Source organism: Neolamprologus multifasciatus, chromosome 7, assembly GCF_963576455.1.
Source record: "Neolamprologus multifasciatus chromosome 7, fNeoMul1.2, whole genome shotgun sequence".
Taxonomy (NCBI): Eukaryota; Metazoa; Chordata; class Actinopteri; order Cichliformes; family Cichlidae; genus Neolamprologus; species Neolamprologus multifasciatus.
In genome coordinates, this window is record NC_140445.1 from 52,632,467 (window position 1) to 52,654,826 (window position 22,360).

Below are 22,360 nucleotides of genomic sequence, written 5' to 3' on the forward strand. Positions count from 1 at the left end.
GGTTGTTTGAGGCAGACAGGCTGGTCTCTATCTTTATTTCAGAAACTGCTAATCTATTGGGATTTTTCTGTTAGCGTGTATGATTCTGTGTAGTGGGTACTTTAACTTTTTGCACTAACACTTAAACAGGACTTTGACTTCAGGTAAAGACTATAATCAAATGGAACCGGCCCATGAAGCATCTCAATCTGGCTATCCTTAAAGTGAAACAACCTCAGCCTCTCATCAACTTACAGACAAACGGAGGCATGGTGGCAATAGTTTGACTTAAATGACTAACAAAAGTCCATATTGCTATTTCATTCAATTTCAGCCAGGCGCTCCACTCATGTTCAGACAAACCTATGATGAAAGAATATTCATTCTAATAATAATGTTTCTACAGCATTGACGCAATCTTATGTCATTGTTGGGTTTTGAAAAACACACTCAAATGTGTTTCGACTAACAACATTTCCTATATTTTATCGTAATTTAATAATGTGATTTTCTCTTCATATCTAAGAAACAGACTGATATGAAGTCAGTGAAAGGTCACATTATGCACAGCACATCTTACTTGGGCAAAGAAAAAACCGTCTAAATACTTTTTCCACTGCCCTGCAAAAACAGTTCGTTAATACAAGAAGATGTGATCTTCTGCGCAGTGCCCCGTGATGCTCCCTGTGGACAAGTAATGATTTCGAAAGAGTAATATTTTCCACTATAATTAGTGGCTCCGCGGTTACAGTGTGGCGTTGTCCTCGCGGGCTGAGATAAGTTTGATGGCCGCTGGGAGGCACGCAAGACGCACGAGAGCAAACCGTGCCTGAGCACGCGCATGTGTTGAATCCCACTCTCCGCTAGGCGCTCGGAGTCCCAGAGAGCGGAGGAGGAGAGGAGAAAAGTTAATGGCATTCTACTCCGGGAGTCAGTAAAAATGCTCGGCGCCTCTCTTCGCGGTAGGAAAACGTTTGAGCAGGCTCACTGAGGACGTCAAAGAGATGGCAGCCGCTGAACTTTACTCCAAGGTAGGTTTGAATTTGACTATCAGGTATCCAGCTTCTCCACCCAGCTGAGTTAGTTAACTTTTAGGTAACTGTCAAGTATGGCGTTTTTCTCATAGGAGTGTCCGCTTAAATGAAGAGTTTACTAAATGAAGAGTTTAAAAACTTCATTTAGTAAAGGTCTTTAAATCAGACCTTTAGACTGTGTCAGCGCCGATGATATGAGTGAATGCTGTCTGGCAGCTTCATAATTGCTATTCTTTAATTTTCCTGTCACTGATGTTTATGCTGTAGTTTTTTGTACGGTTTCTGTAAGTGCAATGGTTGAATGGTTCTGACCCGTTTCCCCTCAGTATGCCCGTGTATGGCTCCCAGATGCAGCAGAAGTGTGGAAATCAGCAGAGCTTACCAAAGACTACACTCCTGGCGACAAGACGCTGTCTCTGCAGCTGGAGGATGGCACGGTGAGACAATTAAATACCAACTACTGTACATAAGCACACAAGAGTTTCACACAGAGGCACTGAAATGGACATTGATCTTCTGTCTGAGAGCCATGCGCACATTTCTCTGCAGGAACGCTGGCAACAGAGCCTCATAAATTTCTATGTGCCCTGGAGGATTATTTGAGACAGCTGAGTTGTTTGATGAGCGCACAAAAATCCTTAAAAAACACTTAAAGAAGTCAACAAATTCATTTGCTGGCTTCAAAATAGGTGGAAAATAGGAAAAATTATGTGGTGAAAGAGTTATCCTCAGCTATGCTGCTGCCTGCAGCTATGATGTCGAGTTTGGGCTTGCACAGCAGGTATGAAAATGAGGTCGAAGCTTTATCGTGAGTGAACATGAACAGGGGGAGCACAGTGGCTGCTTTTTAGCTTCATCATTAGGCACACCTGGTGATGCCATTCCCTAAAAGTGGAAGCAACTTACTCTCTTCTCTTCTTCATGTTTTGCTACCTTTTTGTGTCTTTCTAGAAAGTGGAGCACAAAATAGACCCACGTACCAACAACCTGCCACCACTAAGAAACCCAGATATCCTGGTGGGGGAGAATGACCTCACAGCTCTCAGCTATCTCCATGAGCCAGCAGTGCTACACAACCTCAAAGTGCGCTTTATCGACTCCAGGTTGATTTACACATACTGTGGTAATGAGCGACATTTCCTTTGAATCGCACTATCACTGTCACTGTAGACTTTGGAGCTCTGCTCACTGTACACTCTGACATAATCTGCACTATGTTATGCTGATGTATGTGCTGCAGGTCGCTTTTAAAGGAACACAGCACCATATAATACCGGATACTGCAAATAAGTGAATTAAGTGAAAGCTAATGGATACTTGATTTTACCACCTTGTAGCTGGCGGTTGGTTCCCAGTGGACATTCCTGTGCTCCTGTTGCCTACAATAATGTGAAAAACAACGTTTATTTTGACTGTAGGCAGCCTGGGCCACACATTGGCTCTAGAATATTTTGGTATACTGAGAAGTTCATCGTGAACTCTGACTCCAAGATGACCAGATCCTGTGTGTGCAAACAAGCCCAAATCATCACCCCTCCACCACCATGGTTCAAAGTTCAATTCAATTCAATTCAATTTTATTTATATAGCGCCAAATCACAACAAAAGTCGCCTCAAGGCGCTTCATAGATACAGAGAAAAACCCAACAATCATATGACCCCCTATGAGCAAGCACTTTGGCGACAGTGGGAAGGAAAAACTCCCTTTTAACAGGAAGAAACCTCCGGCAGAACCAGGCTCAGGGAGGGGCGGCCATCTGCTGCGACCGGTTGGGGTGAGAGAAGGAAGACAGGATAAAAGACATGCTGTGGAAGAGAGACAGAGGTTAATAACAGATATGATTCAACACAGAGAGGTCTGTTAATACATAGTGAGCGAGAAAGGTGACTGGAAAGGAAAAACTCAATGCATCATGGGAATCCCCCGGCAGCCTACATCTATTGCCGCATAACTAAGGGAGGATTCAGGGTCACCTGGTCCAGCCCTAACTATATGCTTTAGCAAAAAGGAAAGTTTTAAGCCTAATCTTAAAAGTAGAGATAGTGTCTGTCTCCCGAATCCAAACTGGAAGCTGGTTCCACAGAAGAGGGGCCTGAAAACTGAAGGCTCTCCCTCCCATTCTACTTTTAAATACTCTAGGAACAACAAGTAGGCCTGCAGAGCGAGAGCGAAGTGCTCTAATAGGGAAATATGGTACTACAAGGTCATTAAGATAAGATGGGGCCTGATTATTTAAGACCTTGTATGTGAGGAGCAGGATTTTGAATTCAATTCTGGATTTAACAGGAAGCCAATGAAGGGAAGCCAAAACAGGAGAAATATGCTCTCTCTTTCTAGTCCCTGTCAGTACTCTTGCTGCAGCATTTTGGATTAACTGAAGGCTTTTCAGTGTGTTTTTTGGACATCCTGATAATAATGAATTGCAGTAGTCCAGCCTGGAAGTAATAAATGCATGAACTAGTTTTTCAGCGTCACTCTGAGACAGGATATTTCTAATTTTAGAGATGTTGCGCAAATGGAAGAACGCAGTCTTACATATTTGTTTAATATGTGCATTGAAGGACATATCCTGGTCAAAAATGACTCCAAGGTTCCTCACAGTGTTACTGGAGGCCAAGGTAATGCCATCCAGAGTAAGAATCTGGTTAGATACCATATTTCTAAGCTTTTCAGCGCCGAGTACAATGACCTCAGTTTTATCTGAGTTAAGAAGCAGAAAGTTAGTGGCCATCCAAGTCTTTATGTCTTTAAGACATTCCTGCAGTTTAACTAATTGGTGTGTGTTATCTGGCTTCATGGACAGATAGAGCTGGGTGTCATCTGCATAGCAGTGAAAATGTATGCTATGTCTTCTAATGATGCTGCCTAGGGGAAGCATGTATAATGTAAACAGAATTGGTCCTAGCACTGAACCCTGTGGAACTCCATAATTAACCTCAGTGTGTGAAGAGGACTCTCCATTTACATGCACAAATTGGAGTCTATTAGATAGATATGATACAAACCACTGCAGTGCAATACCTGTAATACCTACAGCATGTTCTAATCGCTCTAATAGGATATTATGGTCAGCAGTATCGAATGCTGCACTAAGGTCTAGCAGGACAAGCACAGAGATGAGTCCACTGTCAGAGGCCATAAGAAGATAATTTGTAACCTTCACTAAAGCTGTTTCTGTGCTGTGATGAACTCTGAAACCTGACTGAAACTCTTCAAATAAACCATTCCTCTGCAGATGATCTGTTAGCTGTTTGACAACTACTCTTTCAAGGATTTTTGATATGAAAGGAAGGTTGGAGATTGGCCTATAATTAGCTAAGACTGCTGGGTCTAGAGATGGCTTTTTGAGTAAAGGTTTAACTGCAGCCACCTTGAAGGCCTGTGGTACATAGCCGATTATTAGAGATAGGTTGATCATATATAAGATCGAAGAATTAATCAATGGCAGGACTTCTTTGAGCAGTTTTGTAGGAATGGGGTCTAAAAGACACGTTGATGGTTTGGAGGAAGTAATTATTGAAGTTAACTCAGAAAGATCGATTGGAGAAAAAGAGTCTAAAATACAGGTGTTTGTGCTGCTCTGTTTTTTTTTTTTTATATGGTGCTATGGTGGTCATACTTGTGGATGATCAGTTAACTACAGGTCATTTGATTAGCTGAACCTGCTTTTTACCCTGTTAATGCCTATACCATCAGTAAGAGCATATTTAGATTTTCACAGGACTGCATTGAGTTCTGTGAATATTTTGTTTTCTGCATGAGTCTAGGTAAGCCTCTAATATATTTACCACCCTGTCATGTAGTTCCAGGTCCATAGTTAGTTGGCTAAAACCACATTTCTTTTGAAGTATTGCCTCTCAACACTAACAACACCTGTGGATTTTCATATAACAAATTTTTCAAACAATCAAGATGGGATTGAAGTGCAATTTTTCAGCTTTAATCAAAGGGGCGTTTTTCAGAGCTCAAAGTTAATTGTAAAACTAACAGTCATTTTAACAATAGAGATTGTTTTTGATTTCTGGTTGAAAATCCTGGTGCTTGTTTGTGGATCTTTCTAGATTTGGTTTTGTCTTCAGTAAATAAAAGCATGCTCTTTTTGGGTTGAGATCAGGTGTCTGACTGGAGACACTGAATTGAAGACATTGACAAGAATATGCCTTACAAAACTCTTGAGGTACTTTTGCAATATGCTTTGGGTCATTATCCATTTACAATATTAAACTCTGTCTGATCAGTTTTGGTGCATTTGGCTGAATCTGTATAGCCCTGCACACTTCATCCTGTTACTGCTATCAGCAGTCACATCATCAGTAAACATTAGTGGCCCAGTTCCACTGGCAGCCATGCATGGCCACACCATAACATTGCCTCCACCATGTTTTACAGAGTGTGTTATGCTTCAGCTCAAGTTCACCTTTTCATTTGTACAAGGATTTTTTTTCTTTCTTTCCAGAACTGTGCTGCCTCTGTTAGACGATTTCTGGCAAAATCTGGTCTTCTTGTTCTTGAGTGTAACGAGTGGTTTGCATCTTGTTGTAAACCCTCTGTATTTACATTCATGAAAGTGTCCATTGATCATAAAGCTTGACATTTAGTTGCAGAGTGTTCTTGACTTGGTTAGATGTTGTGAAATAGTTTTTCTTATCCCTGGAAATAATTCTGTAATCGTGCATTTTTGTGGTCTTTCATGTCTTTTGGTGTTGCTGGATTTATTGTTGTTGTTTTTTAAGACTGTTTGTTGGCTGCTCCTAAAATTATTGCTATCTCGTTGACAAGTTTATTTTTAGTTTTTCCCCCCAGCCTAAAGACTTCCTCTCTTACTTGCACTGACATCTCTCTGAGCCTCATATTTAAAATTACAGTGAAAAGCTATAATATGCAAATTCAACGTTGAATTCACTTCAGATAATATGTCGTCTCAATTTGTCTTGAAACACTGATGGTACAGGCCTCACCTAGCCCTGCTTGAAAATAAAAGTTGATAAAATTTCTAAAACAGTTATTGCCATTTTATTTTTTAACTCCTTGAAATTAAGCTGGAAGCTTATGCTTCAGTCAGACCTTGATTGTTTTAAGTCCCTGGTGGTGGTATACAGAGACAAAATTACAAATATGGCTATTGTGCAACAAATTATGGATGACAAATGTCGTCCCTTTCTAGGGACTCTGGTTGCCAGAGTCACTGCCTGTGTGTGTGGATGTGATGAGTGAAACAACATACTCACTGAAAAAAGACGTGCCAGTCGGAAGCCATTGTGAGCATATCCTGGATTATTTTCTCCCAGACTCTTGCACAAGTCTTTTTTCGTCCATAATGGTATCACGAGGCTGAAAACAAAAGGCGACAGAGCTTTTGTAACTGTGGCCCCCAGACTGTGGAACTCTCTCCCTTTGAGCTTGAGATCTGTGGATTCAGTGGTTTCTTCTAAAAACTCATCTTTTTAAACTTGCTTTTGGTTGATTTTTGTTTTTATGTTTTAGCTTCTCTGTGAAGCACTTTGTGATTTTTATCTTGAAAGGTGCTATATAAATACATTTTTACTTACTTTACTTACCCTCTGGTGGCTGTCAGAAACAATGCAAGTTTAAGTTATACATACACATATGCGTATATACACATACTATATATATGTACAGACTTCTTTCTAGTGGAGGGCTTAGCATCATTTGTCTTACCCAAGCTGTTTTTTTTCCCCCCAAAACTATTTTATCAGCTTTATCGGATTAAGAGACTGATGTTCATTCATGTTTGTTCATTTTTGTCATATTTGTTTATTTCTGGATATAAAGAAAGTGAAATTGTTTTGGTTCCACTGTAAATGCTTTTGATATATTTTCATTTACCAAATTTGAGTAATACGTTTAACAATCTGATAACCAGTCTGCTTTTGCAGCTTGTTTGCCGTGGTAGAGTTTAAATACATGGGAAGAAGTAGTTTTAGACAATTCATAATGTTGTAATTGAGTGTGAACATTTTTCTTGTGGTTGATTTTTAGGAATTGTCCTGGTTGCCATCAATCCGTATGAGAGAGTGCCCATCTATGACGCTGGCATCATTAATGCCTACAGCGGACAAAACATGGGGGATATGGATCCCCACATCTTTGCAGTTGCAGAGGAGGCATACAAACAGATGGCCAGGTGTTGACATTTCAAAGTACATATCATGTTAAACTTTAAAATTAGTAAATTCTTTTGTATTTCCTCTTACTAATGTTCAGTCTGTATGACCCTTTAATCCAGGGATGAAAGAAATCAGTCCATTATAGTAAGTGGTGAGTCTGGGGCTGGCAAAACCGTCTCTGCCAAGTATGCAATGCGTTACTTTGCAACAGTCAGCTCCTCTGGAGAGGCCAATGTGGAGGAGCGAGTTCTTGCATCCAGTCCCATCATGGAGGTAAAGGACTTAGGACAAAAATAGAAGATATTAAAAGTTACTGAACATCTGTACGTATATTGATGTTATTTATGTTATACACTAAATTTGTACATGTGTCATTGTTTTCAGTTTTGTGTCCAATTTTGTTGTTGTTTTTAAAAAAAAACTTATTTACCCTTTCATTTCATTTAATTGCAACTGTAGCGTTAATCATGATGCAACTTTCTCTGCCTGTGGTCTACATGTCTCTGCAACAATTAATTTAGGCTTTTGATTATGCCACTAAGCACTAACAGATTGTTTGAGCATGACAACTGCAGCAAGACAAATAAATTAGAAATAGATTAGGATCCAGAACAGCAGACCGGGACCTTTACAGAAAACCCTGCAACTATCACTTCTGAGTGCCAAACACATGCCTGATCATCTACATCAGAATTCCCTGTCCATGGTCAGAGCTTCATCTTATTTTAACTTGTTGAACTGAACCTTTTTATGTTTTATGTAGGCCCTTGGAAATGCCAAGACAACAAGGAACGACAACAGCAGCCGCTTTGGAAAATACATTGAGATTGGGTTTGACACAAAGTATTGTATAACTGGGGCTAACATGAGAACCTACTTACTGGAAAAGTCTCGAGTTGTGTTTCAGGTAAATTTCATTTCTTTGGATTTTACTTGAATATTTGATCTTTTTATATGAAGCATTTCTCCTGAATATGAAGCTATTTTAAAGCACTGTAATGTTTGTGTAACAGTGTGTTTAATGCGCAGTGTAGTAACAATGAACCATAAACAACCCACTGTTTGATCTGTCTGGGAGAACACCAGCTATTTTTAAGGCAACATTTAGTTTGAATTTCTGCCTAATTTTACTAAGTTTTCTTTGTGGTACGTTTTCGTGGTAACTATGTTACATCTGTATTCACAACTTTAGGCCCACGGTGAAAGGAACTACCATATATTCTACCAGCTATGTGCCTCTTCACATTTACCAGAGTTCAAAGCCTTCAAGTTAGGTGTGCAATTCTCTAAAATATAAATTTCCTTTAGGCATTTAAAAAAATAAAAATAAAACATTTTGCAATTGCAGTTGTCTGTATTAATATAGTATTTTCTTTCACTAATGAGGTAAGGTTGCGCAGATGACTTCCACTGCACTAATCAGGGTCAGAGCCCAGTCATAGATGGAGTGGATGATGCCAAAGAAATGTGCAATACCCGTAGGTCTTTCTCACTGTTAGGTGAGTGTTTGCTGTGTTTTAGTAAGGTTTACATGTGCATGTAGAGCAGATCGTTTGATGATTGTGTTATAGAGTTTTGTTTGACACATAAGCCCAAAGTGGGAAGGACGCAACATTTAATTCACATTATTTTCATTTTCAAAACTTTCAGTGACTCGTAAGATCCAACGAGTCTGGCCATTTTCTTGCTGAAAGAACAATTCCCTTTGGGGGGAAAAATGTTTCTTTGTAAAGATGATAATTTAGAATAACTTTGTACTGAGTTGGAGTTACTTTTGCTTTAAGGCAGTGGCATCAAACATGTTGCCCAGGGGCCAGAACTGGCAGGCCAGTAGGTCTAATTCAGCCTCTGGATAGCATGATATCTTCAATTTTGATGGAGTGATCTGAACACTGTGAAAGAGTGATATTAAATTGTGCAGAAAGTATTTTTGGATGGCCACAAGTTGTTTGCTTCATACACAGTAAAATAGCTACACAAACTGTACTCTCTGTGCTTTGCAGGTCCAGTGTGAATAATGTGAAACATTACAGAAATGAACTTCATGTGGTTCCTTAAATGCAAACATTGTAGAACATGCATGCACTTCTTCACATTAAGTAAACATGTTTTCTGTCCAGCCCACTTGAGATTAAATTGGGCTATATGCTGGCAATTAACTAAAGCCCCCCTCTTATAGAAACATGGGAACCCCTCACTATAGGGGTCAAGGGTTTATTTGTCATTCATCTGTACAGTCTTGGTTTTGGACTCAGTGACATTATAAATCCTCATTTATTGTCTCGATTGTAGGAATTGGGGAAAGTGATCAAATGGAAATTTACCAAATTCTGTCAGCTATTCTTCATCTTAGCAATGTGGAGGTAAAAGACCAGTCAGCAGACAGATGCAGCATAAAGGTAAACATTATTTTTCACAGGACACAACATACAATTTTATAATTTTAAAAAAAGATATAATTGTATGAATGTTCCTTTGAGGATGCGTAGGTCTTTATCAGATCAATGTTATTCATGTATTTCCAGCAGGATGATGTCCACCTGATGGTTTTCTGTGACCTGATGGGAGTGCCTTGTGAAGAAATGGCCCACTGGTTATGCCACAGGAAGCTCAAGACAACCACGGAAACCTTTGTTAAGCCTGTTCCCAAAATGAACGCGGTCTATGGCCGAGATGCCCTAGCCAAACACATTTATGCCAGACTCTTCAGCTGGATCGTGGACAGTATCAACAGTGCCTTAAAATCCACAGTGAAGCAGCACTCATTCATTGGTGTGCTCGACATTTACGGGTCTGTTTTTGAACACTAGCTTTGCTGTTCATGTCTCTGTTTATACTCTGCAGTTCACCAGATATGTTTGTTTTTAATTTAACCTTGTATTTTTCCTCAGGTTCGAAACTTTTGACATCAACAGCTTCGAACAGTTCTGCATCAACTATGCAAATGAAAAGCTTCAACAACAGTTCAATCTGGTATGTGTCTTTTTCTCTTCAAAATGTTTTTACATATTTATTTATTTTGAACGATAATGACAGATCTTATTATCTTATGTTTTGTTTTTTTTGTCAAAACCTACACTACCTGTAAATCATTTTTAGCTCCCATTCTTTCCAGCATGTCTTCAAACTGGAACAAGAGGAGTACATGAAAGAGGAAATCCCTTGGACACTGATTGACTTCTATGACAATCAGCCTTGTATTAATCTCATCGAAGCCAAACTGGGCGTCCTGGACCTTCTGGATGAGGAGTGTAAGGTAAAATGCCGTTTTTGTTTATTTTCTTCCCACCAGAAGTGTGTCCAGCTGCTTTTCAGACTCTCCGCCACACTGTGCTTGGAGGTTATGAGTAATGCCGTGACTAACTGATGTGTCAGCTCTTCCTCTTTCCACAGATGCCCAAAGGATCTGACGAAACATGGGCACAGAAGCTGTACAACACCCTCCTGAAGCAGAATGCTCACTTTGAAAAACCAAGGTTGTCAAATAGAGCTTTCATCATCCACCACTTTGCTGACAAGGTGAAAAGGAATTGTATGGCTTACGCTAATGTGCCCTTGCTTCAGCTTGAAGGGTTCAGGATCTTTTTCTGTTGTGTGTTCGTGGGTTTTCTCCAGGTGTCTCAAATGAACTTTAACTGAATTGCTTGTGTGTGCAAATGTGTGTAATTGTGACTTGATTGGTTACTGACTACTCTGTGGTATAAACCCATGCTTTTGCCCAGCGTGTGCTGGGATTAGCTCCAGCTCTCCATATCCTGAACAGAACAAGCAGTGTGGAAACAGACGGATGAGTGACTCATTTACTAAGCAAAACTAAAAACAGTGAAGTTGTACCTGTCTGCAAAGTCAAAATTCATACCTTTCCCACAAATGTTTGATTCATATGATTCTGTTTATTGAAGCCATACCACTCAGTCTGCTTCAGGCTTTGGGTGAATATGATCTTTGCTCTTTTAGTGAGAGAACACAGTCTGACCTGGTCCTTTGTGCCTAGGTGGAGTATCAGTGTGTGGGCTTCCTGGAGAAAAATAAGGACACAGTCAATGAAGAACAGATTAATGTGCTGAAAAAGAGCAAGGTGAACTTATAAACTTTCTGTTGTTTATTATATTCTCACTTCTGCTAATATTCAGGGTTTTTTTTTTGTTTGTTTGTTTTTTGTGTAAAAGCATTCAGAAGGTTTAAATTTCAGCATCACTTTGCCAAGATCAAATGTCGTAAGTTTGTGGGCACACACCCTTGAATTGTTCAGGCATAACTATTGAAGGAAGTACACACTTGTCTGCATTGAAAATGCTGCCATCTGCTGTTCACTGATTACTTCTGTTGTTTCAGTTTGATCTGCTGCTGAAGCTATTTGAGGATGATGAGCAGGCAGCAAATTCTTCTAACAAACTTACAAGCAGCATTGGAAGGGCTGGATCAGCTAAGAAGGATACCAAGAAGACTGTTGGACTGCAGGTAAGAAAATGACTCACAGGTAACTCTTTGACTGTTTTCCCCCCTTTTTTTTCAGTCTTTATTTTGGTAGAACATTAACGAGCAAACAGGAAATTACGGTGAAAGTGAGGGAGGCATGAAGAATATGGTTTGGGGTGGAACCCAGGCTTTTCTGGCCTTCTCAACATAAAGGTTGGATGTATAGCCAGTTGAGTGGCAACCACCCCAAGGAACATTTCCACTCACATAACTCTCGTACTATAGACGGCCATGACATTGGACAGAATTACAGGGTTTTAGCTGGTCTTTCTTGTAACTGTGTGCTAATGAATTCTGTAAAGTGGTACAGTGTCTCATTATGTAAGCATAACCATTGTAAAGATGAATTTATCACAGTGTTAGTTAAACCTGTAATAACCAGCTTGTGCAGAACAGACAGAGAAGCCGCTATGCTTTGATTTAACTGTTGATTTGTACTCCATGTTCACTAAAGTACTCATATTTAAGTTTTTTTGCCCTTCTTTATAACTGTTAAATTATAAAGAAGCGTTGTGAATGTGATGTTTGATCGTTCTGAAGTCCCTGTTCTCAAAGCCTGGAGAGCATGCATGATTGTGGACATTGTATCAGCTGTTCAGGTTCAAGTCTGTTTAGGATCCTTGCATGATGGGGGAGAATTAAAACAAACGTGGAAATTTATAGTAACTGACCATATTAATTATTGTTTTTTTTTATTCTCTTAGGAAGAATTAAATCTTGTCTTTTTATTCAGTTTCGACAGTCCCTCTATTTGCTGATGGAAACACTGAATGCTACAACTCCTCACTACGTGCGCTGCATCAAACCAAATGACCATAAAGCTCCGTTCACGTGAGGCAGATTTTGCTTTTTGTTGTTGTTTTTTTTTTTGTTTCCCACTTTTTCTTCATACAGCTATGTTCAACAAGAACAGATTAAAGGTTGTGCGCTTATGTTATTTTAAATAAAGATTGGACCCTGTGAGGGCTGTACAACAGCTTCGAGCATGCGGTATCCTCGAAACTATCCGGATCTCAGCAGCAGGCTTCCCATCAAGGTAGCATATCAGCAAGCACTTCTGATACAGAGCAAAGAGCCACGAGAAGCTGTTAAATTTTTTTGCAATAGATAATCCTATATAAATTATAGATATAATTTATAATCTGATTATTGCAGGTGGACCTATCAGGAATTTTTTAGCCGCTATCGGGTTCTCATGAAGCAAAAGGACTTGCTTCCTGATAGAAAACAGACCTGCAAAAATCTCCTGGAAAAACTTATAAAGGTATGGGTGTGTTTTATAAAATCAGCTTTCACAGGCTCACTTTAATGTGATATAATACATATTGGACTGTGGTTTTTTTTTTGTTTGTTTGTTTTAGGACCAGGGGAAATACCAGTTTGGCAAAAACAAGATCTTCTTCAGAGCTGGCCAGGTGGCTTTCTTGGAGAAGCTGCGCTCGGACAAATTGCGTATGGCTTGTGTCTGCATCCAGAAGACTATTCGCTGCTGGCTGGCACGCAAAAAGTACCTGAGGATGAGGGAGTCTGCCATTACTATTCAGAAACATGTACGGGGTCACCAGGCACGCTGGTAAGTGGGGATGCCAAACAAGAGCAGAAGTTTGATTTTAGAAACTTTATGGATATTTTAGATGTATTTCTGAAATGCTTTTTTCTGTCAGTTACGCCAAGTTTCTGCGGCAAACCAGAGCAGCTATTATCATTCAACGCAATGTGCGAATGTGGTCGAAAAGGAAACTCTACCAGCAGCAGCGTTCTGCAGCTATCACTATTCAGTGCTTGTGGAGGGCTCACATGGCTAGAAAGCAGTACCATAAGGTAACATCATGTTGATCTGTAGACGTTTACTATATCCTACCTATTTTTTTTCTGCTGTATTCATTGAGAGATTTGAATGCTAATCAATAAACAAAAAAATAAACAATATAAGGTGACCAGGAAAAAGAGCATCTTTGCCTAATAATGTGGGATATGTTACAAATGAGACGTATTTAGCATCTGAACACAGTATATTTAAAGGCAGTCTTCCCAACCCTTTCACTAAGTCAATGCAGTGAGCATAAAAATAAGCTAAAGTTTAATTCTTATGCGTTATGTCTTTTTATTCTTATGTATTTTTCTTTTTTTTTCCTGGGTAAGATTTAAAATTATTATTTTAATAGCTGTTTTTGCTGGTAATCATCACTGTATCCATCAAGTGGTATATGTTTTGAGCTTTAAGTTTCTTGTGAGAACACAGACAGTTATTAGAAGTTTCCTGATTTTAGCTGTAGCTGAACTTCCTTTTAATTGTGGTATTTTTTTATTGAATGTAGTGCGGCTTGTGACCTTGTGATGATGTGCTGTTTTCCGCCTTGGGTTTTAGCCCCCGGAAACCCAAGCCTGCCCTCACTTCCATTCAGTGAAAGCCAGATTATTTTTTTAATGCTTCTGTCTTACAGCAGAGACTTTTGAAAACCTCTCATTACGTGGGAGAAAAACACAGTGCAGACCCACATAAAGAATGACGTCTGCTTGCTCTATTTCTATATGATTCTCAAGTTAAAATGTGTAATTAATGATGTTTGAAACTGAAATGGTCTGGGATTATTCGTGTAAGACAGAGATGCACTTCTAACAGACTTCATTTTTTTTAATATATGATAAGCACTATGTATAAGTAACTGTATTTTTTTTAAGTGAAAGTCTTTTACTTCACTTTTAAATAAGACGTTATGGACTTGCTTTTGCCCTTCTTTGTTTTCACAGTTGATGTATGAGAAAAAGGCAATGGTCATTCAGAAGTGGGTGAAAGGCTGGCTGGCCAGACAGCATTACAAGCGCATCCTGGCAGCCATTATCCTGCTGCAGAGTTGTGTGCGTCGCATGAGGGCAAAGAGGGAACTAAAGAAGCTGAAAGTAGAAGCACGCTCTGTGGAGCACTTCAAGAAGCTCAATATTGGCATGGAGAACAAGATTATGCAGTTGCAGCACAAGATAAATGAGCAGGTGGGTATTGTGTGAGTATGGAGGTCTAGATTTGTATGAGGTATGTATTTGATTACTCTGTCACAAGAAAAAAAGTTCATTGGGAGTTGTCATATCACATGAACAGCATGTGTTTGTACCCCCCCTCCCGCAGCAAAAGGAAAACAGAGAACTCAGTGAGAAGCTGAGTGTTACGGAGAAAGCACAGACTATGGAGATAGAGAGACAGAGCAGTGAGATAGAAAACCTGCGTAGATCAGAGCAAGAGGCCAGAGCTAAAGCAGAGAGGCTACCCTCACTGCTGGAGCAGCTCTCCTTCCTCCAGCACGAACTGGAAAACACCCGCAGAGAGAAGGAAGACCTGGAAGAGCAGACAAAGGTCTACAAGGAGCAGACAGAGCAGGTAAGCCGTTATTCCAGTCTTCGAAATTTGCCTCAAACCTTGACCTGACTTTCTTTCATACCTGTTAATTATAAGAAAAGGTGACATCGTAGATTAATGACACAATGTCACATGCAATTTATATAATATTGTATTCCATAACACCTCAGACTATAGAGAATAATAAGTTGCCTTACTGTAAATGTTGAATAAAGAGTGTTATATGACAGAAAGCAATTTTATATATTTGGTGGCAAGAGGACCTTAAAATGTGTCATTTTCCAAAGAATGAACAGAAATAATATCTGATGATTATGTCCACTCTCACAATCAGGTGGTAGATGAACTTAACACGAAGAACAACTTGTTGAAAAATGACGTAGATGAACTGAACAAGCAAATCATTGAACAAGCACAACAGCGGACAGGTACTAAACGGTTACCGTCAGGCCTTTACTAGTCATCAATAATTCCTGACATTTAGAAAAAAAAATATGCATAAAGAAAACTGTTTTGACCCAGAGATTCAAACCAACGCTGAGAACACCAAACAGCTGGAGCAGGACTTGACTGAGGAACGTTCTCGATACCAAAGTCTGCTGAGCGAACACCTGCATCTGGAGGAGCGGCACAAAGACCTGAAGGAACAGATGGATCTCAACACTGTGAGGAACTATACTTAGTATTCAAACACACATTAGGAATTTCAAGCATAACTTACAAACCATGACCAGTTTTTACATGGTCACAATGACTTACAGAGCATACCGAAGCCAGCTATAAGTACTAGACAAAGACTAAGTGCTGCAAACATAGGAATGCTTGTCATGTTTATTCCCTGTATGACATGTTGTCTTTTTCATTTTCACCTAGACTTCAAGCAAATCTAGTCTGAAGAGGAGAGACTCCAACTACAGCAGTAACTCATCTGAGTTTAGTCAGAGCTCAGGCTCTACTGAGGGTGAAGAAAGCTCTGTACAAACAGAGGTATGAAATACTCGCCTGTCTGTCAGCTTTGAGGTGGCTGTGAAGCATTTTGTGGGATGTTGTACTATGAGGAATTTTACAAGTAACACGTTTTTATGAGGCACTTCAGAAGGACTGTTCTGGGTAGAGTTCGCATGTTATCTATGTGGGTTTCCTCTAGGCACTGGATACTCCTTCCTCAGATCATCTGTGGGAAGATTTCTTTCTGGCAATGTCTGTGTTATAATCCTATTAGTGCAGCATTCTTAGTTAGATTCTGAAGAGATCAACCAGAGCTTGCTGTGTTTTGTTAGGATGAGACCCAGACTGCAGTGGACCTGCCAGTCCTCTTGAAGCTTCAGAGGAGAGTGAAAGAGCTGGAGCAGGAGAAACAGTCACTATGGCAGCAGCTGGATAAACGAGAGGAAGACCAGCAAGAAAAAGCAAAAGTATGAATGCAATTTTTCTCTCTCCAAAAAATGTAAAATTGTAAAGCTTCTTTTTTTTTCTTAAAGGGTTTTGGTGATTTTATTTATTATTATTATTTATTGATATTTTTCAAAATAAAAGGAGGTCGAGGAACAGAGAACAAGTGGAAGAGCAGAACTGGACTTGGAAACACTGAAGGTGTGATGCTCTATGGTTCAGTTTCAGCATGCCAGAAATAAAATGCCCACAAATAGTTTTAACATATTACCACAGTCTATAATAACCTTTCTTTGTACTGAAATACTGAAAGATGATTATGAACAAAATATATTTATTGATTCTTTTTGTTTTTTGTCTTTCTTGTTTCTAAATGCCTCGATGCAGCGACAAGAACTGGAGTCTGAGAACAAGAAATTGAAGCAGGATCTAAATGAGCTGCGAAAGTCTCTGACTAATGAGAACAGTGATTTAGTGCCCCCTGTCCCTGGTTCTCTGCCCTACAAAGTCCTGCTGGAGCAACTCAATTCTTCCACGGAGGAGCTGGAGATGAGGAAAGAGGAGGTGCTGCTCCTGCGGTCGCATTTGGTGCGCCAAGAGGCTCTTAAACACAAGGTGAAAAATTGAATGATACTGTTGTTATTCCCATTAAAAGAAATAGAAATACATTCATTTAAAACACAGTATTTTCATTAAAATGTATAATGAACAGTAATTAGAGGGATATAATATTGATCTGACTTGCAGGACTCTGCACTGGGAGAAGGCGTGAAATTGGATCTCAGTGAAATTCCCTCATATCAAGACGTTCACAAGTAAGACCTCCTGGCTTCTGCTGAAATATTAATGTTCCCGAAAAATTTGAATGCAATGAATTCATTTTCAAAAAGGCCATTAAAGGTAAAAAAAAAAAAAAGTCTTCTGTGTGCTGGAGGTAATATGAGTAATAATTTGTGATTTTTGAATTTGCACACAGAAGGCTGGTAATTTTTTTTTATTTTTCTGGGGGAGGTGAAACACTGTCACTACCGAAATGTCTCGTGTGTTAAGCAAAGATAATTATTTGTTTGGTTTATCCATCTCTTTTGGCTTTAATACTTGTGTGCAATGTTCCCTCTAAGCTGCGCGGGTGCACAATTGTGCACTGCTGGCACAATCTCTACGCACAGAAAATCTGCGACAACTTATGAGTTGTTATTATTTATTATTTGTATATTATCTTATGTGGAGTTAGAATGTCTTAAAATGAACTTTCATGTTGTGATGCTCCAATTACTCAGATCCACTGACATCCACACACTGAATGAAGATGGAGAGCTGTGGCTGGCTTATGAAGGCTTGAAAGAGACAAATAGGTAATGAAGTAATAATAGTCAGGACTTATTAAAGCAAGTTCATGTTCAAGGCCATTGAAAGCTATCCCTCCATCTTGCAGGCTTCTGGAGTACCAGATGCACGAGCAGGAACGGGTTCACAATGAGAGGTACATGAAGCTGGTAGAGGAGATGAACAAGCTGAAGGATGAAAAGGAGCAGCAGCAGAAGATGTTGGCTCAGAGCCTCCTTTTGCCTGAAGATGCCCGAATTGAAGCAAGCTTGAAGCTTGAGATTACACGGCTGACCAGAGAGAACCTGGTGGGTTTATCCAACATCTATCGCTCTGCCTTAAAGTAAAGTGGTAGTAATAGTAATATTAGTAATACTTTTAGTTTCACAGTTTCAGTAACAAATACCTCTCTGCCACGTATTAGCCTTAAAATAATAATGTAATCATGGAATTTTAGGAACTTCTGGAACAGCAAGAGAAACAAGACAAAACCATAAGAAAGCTGAAAAAACAACTTAAACTTTACATGAAAAAGGTTGAAGATTTTGAAGGTAAACACAAAGAACTGAGTTTGTACATAGTTACACTTATTTTTAAGAGCATGTTAGCAATAATCCTGTCATTGCTCGTGTTATTGCTGTGTTTAGTGAGCACTGAGCAAGAGAACAGACGCTCAGTGGTGAGTCCTCCTGGCAGAGCAGTGAACATCACCCGCAAGGAGAAGGAGTACCAGGGCATGTTGGAGTACAAGCAGGGTGACGAGAGCCGGTTGCTTAAGAATCTGGTCATAGGTGGGACAAACATATGTTCAAGGAAATAATAAAATGTGGTTGATGTTTTTTGTAATGAAATGGTTCAATCTGCTCAGATCTGAAGCCTCGCGGTTTTGCCGTCAGCTTCACTCCAGGCCTTCCTGCCTACATCATCTTCATGTGCGTACGATATGCAGACATTGTGAATGACGATCAGAGAGTTAGCGCTCTGCTAAATTCAACCATCAGCAGCATCAAAGGGGTCATCAAGGTGCAGTATATAACTTAAATCTGCATTATTAAAGTAAGTGACGCTTTTAGTTTGATTTAATTTTTATAATCTTTCTGCAGAGGAGAGGAAATGACTTTGAAGTGGTGTCTTTCTGGCTGGCTAACACCTGCCGGTTAATGCACTGTCTCAAGCAGTACAGTGGTGATGAGGTAAGCTTGAAAGTTTGCCAGTATACCAGTGTTATTTATGTAGCTGTACATAGAACTTAATTAATCCTACATATCTGTACGACTTTTGTGGACTTCAGGTGTTTATAGTGCACAACACGGCTAAGCAGAATGAGCACTGCTTGACCAATTTTGAACTATCAGAGTACCAGCAGGTCTTTGGCGATCTGGCCATTCAGATTTACCGTCAACTCATCAAATGTATGGAGGACATCCTGCAGCACCTCATAGGTGAGGAGACCTAATCTAATGATACTTAACAAGTAACAACATATGTTATTAAGTCTGTCATCTACAATTTGTGTCTTATGTGTAGTTTCGAGCATGCTGGAGAACGAGACAGTCCAGGGTGTTTTAGGGTCCAAACCAACAGGCCTGAGGAAGAGGAGCACCAGTTTCTCAGAAGAGGGGGCTGTTACAATGGAGGTCCTCCTGCAGCGTCTTGGCCTCTTCCACACCACCATGAGTCAGCATGGGATGGACTCAGACCTCATTAAACAGGTGGTCAAGCAGCAGTTTTACATCATCTGTGCGGTCACACTCAACCACCTGCTGCTGCGGAAGGACATGTGCTCCTGGGGTAAAGGCCTGCAGATCAGGTACAGCCAAACACACACTGGGCATGAAAAACAAAAGAAGAGTGAAGATAAAAAATAAAAATGATAGTCTATTATTTATAGCAGGCAAGATTTCTGCTTTATCATCAATCAGCATTCAAAAGTCAAGACATAAAATACACGGCTGCTTGTCGTATTTGAATTACAGGTATGAATTTCAAACACAAGACCTCAGTCCCATCTTACTGAGTTATGTTACATTAGCCTTATATGTTTAGACCTTGATTTTAATCTGAAGTTTCCCCCTTTTGACACAGACTGATCACGTACCGAATATAATTTACCTGGCTGTCCAGGTAAAGAAGATGCTATTATTTTATAGCTGCATCATTACATGAAATATAAATATTCCAGATATAATACAAAGGAGGTTTTTAAACACATTTCACCATTTCTTAAGCAAACACATTTGGAAAACAGTTCATATGATTTAACAAGTTCAAATGCACAATGGTAACTCAGGAGAGATGGTTAAGATGGGGTCTGAGGGGAGCCAGGTTCACCCAAACTAATGTCAAGGTCACTGATGGCACACTGAATGAGATCTAGCTGGGAGAACGACGGGAGAGAAATCTAGGGGCCCAGCTTTATTTCAAAGAGCAAAATGTAAGGTAATACCATTTGAGACAACTTTTTGATTTGAGTTGGGCATTCACCAGAGAGAAAACATGAAGAGGGCATCAACTGATCCTAACATAAGACTACTTAATTGACCTTTACCCTTGAATATGAGGTTAACAAATAGCACTGCCAAAATCATAAGGTGGCAGAGTTTTCAGGTAATATAATACATATCTGTTTTTTATATTTGTTTTAATTTCTGTGGTTGGATAGAAGAATGATGGAAGAACTTACCTGGGCAGTATGGAGCTTGATCTGTATTGTTTCTCTGGGTTCAGGTACAATGTATGGCAGCTGGAGGAGTGGCTGGCTGAGAGAGAGCTGACAGACAGCGGTGCAAAAGAAACTCTGGAGCCTCTCATACAGGCTGCACAGCTTTTACAGATTAAGAAAAAGACTGAAGCAGATGCCCAAGCCATCTGCAACATGTGCACTGGCCTCACCACAGCGCAGGTTGACCACCAGTTAAGACTCAGCTTTGTTAATCTGTAGACAGTTTATCCTGCTCGTGCTCTGATTGTCGTTTGTTTTTTGTTGTTTATTGTTGACAGATTGTCAAAGTATTGACCTTGTACACACCAGTGATTGAGTTTGAAGAGAGAGTGTCACCTTCATTCATCACAACGATTAAAGTGAGTAAAGCTTTGTCCTCTTTTACTATTATGTTAATGTTTAATATGTTTCTTTATCTGGCTTTGTTTGTTTGCTTTGCATTTTAGAACCTTTTGAAAGACAGAGCTGAGTCATCCACTTTGATGATGGATGCCAAGAAAATCTTCACCGTCACCCTCCCGTTCACACCTTCCTCTGTGGCTCTGGACACCATCCAGATCCCGAGTAGCCTCAATCTGGGCTTCCTTACTCGCATCTAGACCTGTAACTTCTGATACTTGCAGTATAAAAATATCTTCACAGTTGGCTTTTATTGGACTCCAGAAACCAAGGAGAGGCCGTGTACATGTTATCTGTTTGCTTTTAGTATGAAGCATAAATGCTCTTGGAACAGTGAATATAAAATATAGATCTCTTAAAGGTTGCAAATCTTGTGTTGCTGACTGTATTGTAAACACACTGGTTCATTCTTGCGTTCATGGGTTGGATTGTTTCTTCTACCAAACTAAGTTTCACAACTTCACTTGCTTATATGGTATTTATGATTACATGAATTCATAAAAGTGGAGTTCATATTTTTAAATTTAGTAAGAAATTTGGGAGCACTCCAGTATTTCTTTATATTTTTACAACTGCTGATGTAATGTTATTCTATTTATGCACATCATGGCAAGGGGAAGGAAGAGAGAGTTCAAGTACATATATGTATATGTATTTAATTGATGTTGTCGGTCACATTAAAGGCTGGCTGATCAGTAACATGATGATGTTAAAATGCTGCACAGTGTTTAACTACCTCGTGAGGTATGTCAAGCTTGGTGTTCTGTTGAATTTTCAGAACAATCAAGAGTATTTTATAGTCAATATTTCTCTTGACACTGTAATGCATCCACTTCTCTTTGTAATAAGGTATACAGCTGTGTCTGACTGTAGACATCCTCCATTAAAGAAACTGGGAGTAAAATTGAATTAAATGTGCTGGCCCAACATTGCCTTTGTAGCTGCACATTGCTGTGCAGCTAAATAGCATGCTATCTCCTGTTCACAAGTGCTGTGAATTTGCAAAAGGTTAACAGATGAAATGACCTAAAAATTTATGAATGATTAACCTGCTGCCCACTGGGGATGTGTTAATGTGCTTCCTTGCCTTTCTGGTTCACTCTCTTGTGAGTCTTGGGTCGGATTGACTTAAATGTGATGAGTTGGTTTTAAAAAAAAGTTAAGTGTTTGTGTGCTTACATCTGCTCACATATGGTGAGGTGGCCGACGTCAGCATCCTGTTTCTTTAGGAGTGAGAATCCTTGATCAAAAACGAGCACACCCACTCTGGCAAGCCGCTGTCACAAGACGGGAGGGCGGAGTCATCCAAAGTCCGGAGCAGGTGAGCGACAAGGCACCGAGAAAATGAGGAGACAAACCCGGAAGATGGCTGATCGGTTTTTCAGAATGAATGCAAAAGCTTTTTCAGCCGCTGCAGTCCCCGGCCTTCGCGTGTGATCAGTTAAAGCTATGACTACATGAGACTTTTCAAATGGTTTATTGATAATTTACTTCTAAGTAGTGCCAAAAACTGTGTTGACAATAACTGAGATCGCTTAAAATTAAATA

General features: G+C 39.7%; 1 protein-coding gene across 1 annotated transcript; it reads left to right on the forward strand.

The window, feature by feature from the left end:
- The first annotated feature begins 412 nt into the window (after window positions 1-412).
- On the forward strand, window positions 413-22,289 carry LOC146515365 (unconventional myosin-Va-like). The gene is made up of 40 exons (XM_085166321.1): window positions 413-1,010; window positions 1,340-1,450; window positions 1,965-2,136; window positions 7,015-7,159; window positions 7,262-7,415; window positions 7,906-8,049; window positions 8,335-8,416; window positions 8,534-8,641; window positions 9,435-9,541; window positions 9,668-9,933; window positions 10,034-10,115; window positions 10,258-10,398; window positions 10,536-10,661; window positions 11,137-11,220; window positions 11,478-11,603; window positions 12,355-12,452; window positions 12,571-12,657; window positions 12,777-12,885; window positions 12,983-13,194; window positions 13,286-13,442; window positions 14,373-14,612; window positions 14,746-14,994; window positions 15,308-15,401; window positions 15,496-15,638; window positions 15,847-15,960; window positions 16,254-16,388; window positions 16,510-16,566; window positions 16,753-16,980; window positions 17,113-17,180; window positions 17,646-17,720; window positions 17,801-17,999; window positions 18,149-18,242; window positions 18,339-18,482; window positions 18,560-18,714; window positions 18,795-18,884; window positions 18,983-19,133; window positions 19,219-19,501; window positions 20,419-20,593; window positions 20,692-20,772; window positions 20,860-22,289. Exons 1-40 carry the CDS (start codon window positions 984-986, stop codon window positions 21,010-21,012), a joined length of 5,466 nt encoding a protein of 1,821 aa, XP_085022447.1. The 5' UTR covers window positions 413-983; the 3' UTR covers window positions 21,013-22,289.
- The last annotated feature ends 71 nt before the right edge of the window (window positions 22,290-22,360 follow it).

Excerpts from the sequence above, each read along its gene's own strand:
- LOC146515365 (XM_085166321.1), top strand. The coding sequence starts at position 984 with ATGGCAGCCGCTGAACTTTACTCCAAG. Across the intron at positions 15,961-16,253 it reads AAAGCTCTGTACAAACAGAG|GATGAGACCCAGACTGCAGT; the intron begins GTATGAAATACT and ends GTGTTTTGTTAG. Across the intron at positions 18,243-18,338 it reads AAAGGTTGAAGATTTTGAAG|TGAGCACTGAGCAAGAGAAC; the intron begins GTAAACACAAAG and ends TGCTGTGTTTAG.